This window comes from Rhinopithecus bieti, unplaced genomic scaffold (genome assembly GCF_001698545.2).
Source record: "Rhinopithecus bieti isolate Rb0 unplaced genomic scaffold, ASM169854v2 scaffold_3043, whole genome shotgun sequence".
Taxonomy (NCBI): domain Eukaryota; kingdom Metazoa; phylum Chordata; class Mammalia; order Primates; family Cercopithecidae; genus Rhinopithecus; species Rhinopithecus bieti.
This window is the reverse complement of record NW_016804580.1, coordinates 1,333,967-1,342,855: the sequence shown is the minus strand read 5'-3', so window position 1 is coordinate 1,342,855 and position 8,889 is coordinate 1,333,967. Positions and strand designations below refer to the sequence as shown.

At 35.0% G+C, this 8,889-nt stretch overlaps 1 protein-coding gene across 1 annotated transcript in view; it reads left to right on the top strand.

Annotated features, from left to right (window-relative positions):
- Window positions 1-5,777, top strand: part of TRDMT1 (tRNA aspartic acid methyltransferase 1) — an 80,345-nt gene extending 74,568 nt beyond the window's left edge. The window contains exons 11-12 of the mRNA XM_017869191.1: window positions 638-767; window positions 5,467-5,777. Of these exons, the coding sequence (XP_017724680.1) occupies window positions 638-767; window positions 5,467-5,567 (231 nt within the window). The 3' untranslated portion in view covers window positions 5,568-5,777. The remainder of the gene's footprint in view (window positions 1-637; window positions 768-5,466) is intronic.
- The last annotated feature ends 3,112 nt before the right edge of the window (window positions 5,778-8,889 follow it).

Below are 8,889 nucleotides of genomic sequence, written 5' to 3'. Positions count from 1 at the left end.
GAATACTTTAGTTGTTAACTCTTCATGGTGTCATGGTTGAATACAAGTCTAATATATAGCAAGTTTTATATTTTTTTGAATAATTTTAAAGTGAGATCACATTATCTTTTATACTGATTCAAACTTTTAACTAATAAAATTTACCCATGATAAAAATTATGTTATAGGCAAATGAATGTCTGGATTGAAGAAATTATATTTGTTTAATGTATTTAATCATTTTAAGGAAGTATCTTGATGAAACTGAGTATAAAAATAAAAGTTTTAATGATTCTCCTGTTTTATTATAAAATTGACTTGGTTGTTTTGTCAAGCTTCTTTTGCATTTTTCACTATATTTCTTTTATATTGTCATTTATTGTTTATACTCTTATGATTTTATTTTAAGGGCTCAAAATGACAGACACCCTGAAAATATCCTGATCTGTTGAATGTTAACCTTTTTTCTTTTCAAAGTTTACATTGCCCTTATCGAGCCAGTATGTAGTCTATTGCACAGAGCCAATTTGCCCTGTGCACTTTGCTGCTGTGTGTTAGAGCAGACTATATGTCCATCGAGTTTAAACTGTCTCACAGCAGGAGATCTTAAATCCAGTTGCACATTACTTTTTTAGTTATCTTGGGTATTTTCTTACAGATTGAGAATATCTACAAATCCCTTACCAAGCTGTCACAAGAAGAACAGATAACAAAGCTGTTAATGCTTAAACTGCGATATTTCACTCCTAAAGAAATAGCAAATCTCCTTGGATTTCCTCCAGAGTTCGGTATGTGGGATACATGCAGAATTCAGCTTTCATGTATTAAAACTCTCAAAAATCTTTAGGGACTTGTGTGTCTAGGACTTGTCTCAACAAACGGGCTCAGGAAACCTCTTTCCTTTCCTGATCATGCCATTTATGGCATCTTTCTGCCCTCTTTCCCCTCATAACTGCCTCATTCGGTTCTCTCCTGATTCATTCTCCCTCTTACTAGCTCCACTAGTGGGCCACAGAGGTTGGCATGGCTAGAAGGGTCACATTGGCAACTCCTCACCTCTTTCCACAGATGGCTGTGCATAGCATCCCCTTTCCAGCTTATTTTCTTTTTCAGAGGTCCTCTCCTAATCACCCCACAGTAGAGCTTGTGAAAGAATGCTTTCGATCACCTCTTTAAAAAAATTAAAAGGCAGTTGAGGGATTATTTTGGAAGGGTGGGGGATGTATTGGTGTTTATTCTCCTCAGATACACCTGTATCAGCTGTGTGGCTCTATCCTTCCCTACAAGGGGTAGGTGGAGAAAGAGGAGGTGGAGAGGCTGTCTAGGAAGGAGCTTTCATAATGGAACAAAAGGGGTCTCAGAAGATGAAATTGACACAGGAGATGAATTCACACAGAACTGAAAGATTGGGGATCTACAGCAAGGAATCTCAAGAACAAATGGGAAGATTTAGTTGTGGAGTGAGAAAGTCAAAGACCTAACTTCATTGGCAGTCCCGGAAGTCCAGGGATTGGTGCTCTGAAGAGATTATACACACTGCTTTGGCCTTCTCAGTGATGCCCCAGCCCATCTCCCTGATCCCACTACCAGAGCCAGTGCTCTCAGCTCTAAGGAGGCTGTGGGTTTCTCAGGCCTGGGGTGGGCATGCTCCCAGAACCTGGCTGATGGACTGGGAGAAATATTGACCTCCCTAGCATGCTTCCCTGGCTAGAGAAGGAGGAAGTGTGCTTTTGAGGACTCTGATTGAGAGTTTGAATGCAGAAAAGTCAAACTTTGTTAAGTTCAATACTTTTATAATATTAATATGGCACTATTTCTCAAATAAATAACAGGTTTAATAAATCATGTGTCAAATTCTAAATAAGGGATTTAAGCTGAGGTCTTGGAACACAACCGTTTTGTACATAGGGAACAAACTGCCAATGTAATTTGACTACCCTCTTGGTAATTGGTTCTCTGAGCATAGTCGCAGCCAGGTTTATTTTGTACTCTCTGCCTCTTTCTTGGTGATCTCATTTTTGTCCCAGATATCCTGGGGAGTGTTGTTTAAGAGAAACACAAACTTTCCTTGTTGTAGTTTATGTCACAAAATGAGTGAGAGCATTACAAAACAAATACAGACCTGAGAGTTAGACTCAAGAATTCTCATTCCTAGTCTGCTTTCCTAGCTACTATTTTTTTTTCCTTTTTTCAGATGAGCAATCAGACATACTGTTGAAGAGAGAAAAGAGATTAACTATCTAATTAAAACAAATTCCTCAGCTTTATTCCAGTGCTTTTTTGTTTTCAAAGGGCAGTAGTCACTTTGGTAATACTGAACCTTGCTAAGGAGCGCAGAGCCCGGAGTCAGACTGAGTGATTTCATATCCCAGCCCCACCTTAACCGTTCCTTTCTTTAGTTTACTTGTCTGTAAAATGAGGATAATCATAACTCCTACTTCATAGGGTTATTGTGATGGTTAAATGAGTTAATGTATGTAAAATTCTTATATAACATCTGAGACATAATGTAAAATTTGTGTTAGCTTTCATTTTTAGAATGAACCACTTATTTACTTTTATAATATTTATTTCATAAATATTTTCTCATTGTTTTAAATTTTAAGTGGGTAAAATAGAATTTTCAAAACTCTCTGAATATATATGTGTAGCACTTAGAAAAACAGCCTCTGAAATTACTGAACCTCCTTTTAAAATATGTGGTATGTTTGTGGAGTTGAGCTTACCCTGATGTCACCACTGAGCAGCACCATGACACAACTGTCCCTTATGTGTGTTTCTAACATTGTTGACTCTGGATCCAAAAATGGGCATTGTTTGAGCTGTTTGTCTACTGGCAATGATGGATCTGCAATGAACGCTGTGTCCTGGTTCTGTGACACCTGGTGGTGTGTATTCTGCAGTAGTAGGCTTCTGAAGAAAAACACTAACCTGCCCTTATGGGTGAAAGCTGATATCTTGACCTTGTTCATTCTATATTTCTTTGTTTTTGAGGATTATTATTGTTATTTTTAATGTATCTAAGTTTTTAAAAAGTCGTCTTTTAACTTAAAAAATTATGTCACGTTTTCCACAAGTTGTTAGGTTGGCGCAAAAGTAATTTGCCGTTACTTTCAGTGGCAAAAAGTGCATTTACTTTTGTGCCAATCTAACAGTTTAGATTTAGAGAAATATGCACAGATGCGCGCACACACACACACACACATAGATATAATTTGTACAAATCTTACTTGTTTGTTTTCAAACCTTTCTTTCCTTCTGCTGTAATTGTAATATTGCAAAAGGTCATCTCTGGGATAGTCTAAAAGCCTGTTTGTAGGTACATTTATACCGTTGGCTACTTTGAAGTAAATACGTTTAGATAAGTAATGTGCTTACCTAAGATATTATCTTTAGAATGGAAACTTTATGATCATGTTTAATTGCAATGGTAATTGCTGTTATTTTATTGCAGTTAATAAAATATCAAGCATCGATGAAGCAATTTTATTGTAACTAATTCTACCTTCCTGTCCTCACAAGTATATGAAATTTTGCTATTCTTTTTTTTTTTTTTTTTTTTTTTTTTTTTTCTTGAGACGGAGTCTCGCTCTGTCACCCAGGTTAGAGAGTGGCGTGATCTTGGCTCACTGCCAGCTCCGCCTCCCGGGTTCACGCCATTCTCCTGCCTCAGCCTCCTGAGTAGCTGGGACTACAGGCGTCCGCCACCTCGCCCGGCTAATTTTTTGTATTTTTAGCGGAGACGGGGTTTCACCATGTTAGCCAGGATGGTCTTGATCTCTTGACCTCGTGATCTGCCCGCCTCGGCCTCCCAAAGTGCTGGGATTACAGGTGTGAGCCACCGCGCCCGGCTGAAATTTTGCTATTCTTAATACTCCTAATTATTTTTAAAATTTTCTTATCTAAGTTATTTTTCCTTTATTTCTTTGCTTTGCCAGAGTATGCTGAATGTGAAATCCTGACATTATAACTAACATTATAGTGTATACTCTTGTACATGGACAGTCTTTTATGCTGATATTTGCAAAGCCTTCTTCCAATGTATGAGGGATCCATGGGCCTTTTTGTTTTAAGAAAGGAATGTAGCAAATGGAAGTCCAACATGAGAAAGGCAATTTGTGGAAGCAGAGTGTAAAACAACTGTGGGGACTCGTATCCAGAATATGTCAAGGACTCTTACAATTCAGCAATTAAAAAAAGAGAAATCCAATTTTAAAATGGGCAAGGATTTGAGTCAATATTTCTCCAAAAAGGATAGATAAATGGCCAATAAGCACATTAAAAATATGTTAGTTAGTTATTAGGGAAATGTAAATAAAATCACAATATGATATTACTTCATACTCATTAGGATGGCTAAAATAGAAAAGACAAACAATAAAGTATTGATGAAGATGTGGAGATATTGGAACCCTCATACACTGCTGGATGTGAATATAAAATGGTGCAGCTGCTTTGAAGAACAGTCTAACGGTTCCTCAAACATTAAACATAGAGTTACTGTGTGACCCAGCAGTTTCACCCCATGTATATATCCAAGAGAATTGAAAATATATGTCTATACAAAAACATACGTGAATGTTCATAACAGCATTATTCTCAACAGCCAAAAAAGTAGAAACAATCCAAATGTCTTTGAATGAATGAATGAAAAAATAAAATGTGGTAAATCTATACAATAGAATATTATTCACCCACAAAAAGGAATGAGGTATTAGTACATGCTATGACATGAATGAACCTTTAAAACATGTTTAGTGAAAGAAACCCGACACAAAAGACAACATATTTTAAGGCTCAATTTATATGAAACAGAAAGTAGATTAACGGTTGGGGGCAGGGAGGTAATAGGCAGTGACTGCTAATAGGTACTAAATTTTTTTTTGAAGTAATTTTTTTTGAAGTAATGAAAATATTCTGGAATTAGACAATGGAGATGTTTGAAAAACTCAGTGACTATACTAACAACCTCTTAATTGTCACTTTAAGTGGATGATTTTTATGCTTTGCAAGTTATATCCATAAAATGATGATTAAATCAAAGAACTGTGAAATAATGGCAACCATAGCTTTTTAAAAAAGTACACTAATACGTGGATTTCTCTGAGTTCTGTGGATATTTTATGTGTACGTATGTGTGTGCTGAGCATAACATAATGTGATATGTTACTATCTCACTGTGTAGGCAATATAATGTTATAGAATATTTTTGGCTCAACAGCCAAAAAAGTAGAAACAATCCAAATGTCTTTGAATGAATGAATGAAAAAATAAAATGTGGTAAATCTATACAATAGAATATTATTCACCCACAACAAGGAATGAGGTATTAGTTAATAATACTTCATTTTGTTAATAAAACTTCATGGAGACCTTAGTGATTTATTTATGAAATGACCGCTGTGCCCTTACTAAAGGATACATCCTTTCATCTCTGGAAATTGTGATTACAAATGATTTCTTTAAATTGTTCTTTGTCTTTTCTAGGATTTCCTGAGAAGATAACAGTGAAACAGCGTTATCGCCTACTTGGAAATAGTCTCAACGTGCATGTAGTAGCTAAACTAATCAAAATCCTATATGAATAATTTCGAAATAACTGTGAAAGATGATCATATGATATTCCTTCATTTTCAGAGAGTAATTCTGAAATTCTATTTTGGACTAATTCTGGTGAAATTTAGCTAAATTATTTTAATCTGTCTTTAATAAGAACTTTGGATTTTATTTAAAATCCACTTGTTTCCTCAAATTTATATTACTGTATTTTATAAAATACAAACTATTGGTATGCTTTATGGAGAGTATATTTGCATATGAAACTGGTAAATATATATGTGNTGGAAATAGTCTCAACGTGCATGTAGTAGCTAAACTAATCAAAATCCTATATGAATAATTTCGAAATAACTGTGAAAGATGATCATATGATATTCCTTCATTTTCAGAGAGTAATTCTGAAATTCTATTTTGGACTAATTCTGGTGAAATTTAGCTAAATTATTTTAATCTGTCTTTAATAAGAACTTTGGATTTTATTTAAAAATCCACTTGTTTCCTCAAATTTATATTACTGTATTTTATAAAATACAAACTATTGGTATGCTTTATGGAGAGTATATTTGCATATGAAACTGGTAAATATATATGTGGAATATTCTTTTTAAAATGATTTCATAAACAAATCAAGGAGCACTAGAATTTTAGTGTCTACATGAGTATCTTGTGAAGTATCATAACAGGCATATTTTTATGTTAATTAAAGAAGTTTTTTATTTCTAATTTTAAAATAATGATTCTAATTCTAGCCCATTGAATGTTTTACTTAATTTCCAATCCTGTAAACACTTCTTTATTTCATCTAAACAAATGCATATGATATGTAAACCAAATTATCATTATTCAATTTGTACAGCAGTCTGAAGATTATGTCAGGAAAAATAATCCTAAATGTTTGATTACCTCTCCATCAAGTGGTACAGAAACTGTTGGTGCACATTATCTACATTTTCCTCAGTCTCTATCTGAAGGACAAAACTCATTTTTCCTTCTTCATTTTGTATGTACTTTCCTTTAGTTTGCTATTATCAAATCTTGTTTTTGTCTTCTCAGCTTCTGAGTTGAATTTGCCTTTGCACGCTGAGGAATGTAGCATGGCATTAAGATTTCAGGGAGGAAGCTGCCCTCTGATCCCATGCCATATGACACTACTGCCCTTCCCCCAATTGTTCTTTATTGTGGCAACATACACTCTGAATTAACTTTTATGACTTTTAACTTTCTCTGTCTCTCTTCCTCAGTAGACCTCTTGGAATTAGGATTTCTAATCAAACTAAGTCTTGCATCATAAATTCTGTGGTTTGTGATAAAAGCAAGTGACAAAGAGAAGAGAGATGAAAAGAAACAAGTCCAGAAATCATATTACAAGATTTTAATTCAAATTTTCTTCTTAAAATCAACTATTTTGAGGTCGATAAATTGGAAGTTTGTGCATTGCTTGTGGGAACGTAAAATTGTTCAGCTGCTGTTGGAAAATAGTATGGAGGTTTGTCACAAAATTCAACATAGAATTACCCTATGATTCAGCGATTCCACCTCTGGCTATAGACCCAAAAGAATTGAAAGCAGGGACTTGAACAGATATTTGTACACCAGTGTTTATAACACCATTATTCACAGTAGCCAAGCAGCCCAAGTGTCATCCCATTCATCCATGAATGGATGCATGAAATGTGTGCCGTGCATGCAGTGGAATAGTACCAACCTTCAACAGTAAGGAAATTCTGACATATGCGGTGACACAGATGAACCTTGAGTACCTTATGCGAAGTGAAATAAGCCACTCTGTGGGAAGGGAGAATGGGTAGTTAGTGCTTACTGGGTACAAAGTTTCTGTTTGGGGTGATGAGAAAGTTCTGGAGGTGGGTGAGGAGGATGATTGCACAACAATGTGAATACTTAATGCCACTGCAACTGTATATTTAAAAATAGTTAAAATGATAAATTTTATATTATGTATATTTTACTGCAATTGAAAAAATCATACTCTATTACCAATTTTTCAGAACTCATAGATAAATATGAATATAGGGAAGCTATAAGCCAGCCCATATACAGAAACTATCACTATCTACATTTTTCATATGTGTTCAAAGACAGAGCCTATTACAAGTCTCATAAATTTCAGTAAACGGAAATTATTTTGGCACACTTTCATGTAGGTTCTCTTCACTGCTGAAAGATTCTAAATAAAATGGTTTAGAATTTTACTGTAACTCTATGAATAATTATGCTATAATTATAGTATCCTACATTTGGTTGAGCACCATTATGCAAAATAAGTGTCAAGTTACTGTTCACCAACTATAAACACTTGAAAGGCCTGTAGAGACATTTGCTTACAAACTGGAAGACAGAAGGTAGCTTTGTGGAATTTTTAAATTATGGAAATGTATTCAGAGAAGACGGTGATTCTTGCCCTTAACTCATAATTGAAAATATACAGTAACAAGCATAAAACTCACATCTTAATGAAGAAGTATCTACCAGTTTCATTCAATTAGCTGATGTATATGTATGCATAATTAATTTGGAAAATGTTATTTTATGGAATATCTGCTATACGCTTTTGGTAATAATGCTGTATATAAAATTTGCACTGGAAATTCTTTTTCCTGATATTTGGACTTGTACGTTTATTCAGATATTGGAAAACATAGCTTCTCATTTTCAAGAGAATAATGTGTAATTCAATCTTCACCATACCTAACAGTAAACTGATTTTTCATTCTCCTTTTCCCATCATCCTTGCTCTTTTAAATGGCTTACCAGATAATTCTAAGGCATTTATTACCTGCTTCATATTTTTAGTATGTCTTCAGGATCCAAAACTAATTTTAAAAGATGACCAAATCAATTAATGTAAACAAAATGAGTCATAATTGGAAAATGATTTTGAAGAGGTGGGTAGTCATTGTAGGAGGGGTCAGAGCCTGACAATCCTCAGTGGCAGGCAAGAAAGAGGAATGACAGCATCATCTTCATAGAGGACCCTGGACATGGTGTTCTGGCTATTAAATCAGACCTGCACCAGAGGCACTGCCCTGTGCCTGGAAAGGTGAGAAAATACCTCCAACCTTCAGCCAACTTTTCTTCCTAAAAAAGTAGAGCCTTCTACAGAGGCAAAAATGGTAGTTGAAATTGTGAACAGTGAGGGTCTGTCCAGCACTTTTTTAGAAATTTGAGGGTAAACTGTTGCTTGAAATGATCCAACTTTTCAAAGAGGTAAAGTTATTTAGTAGAGAGACTTTTAGGTTGCCCTGAAAAGCTGTATTGCTACCATGTGGGATGTAAAGCTGGATGGAGTTAGAGGTGAGTGCAGGCAATTCAACGCATTCGTAGGGGTGGAAT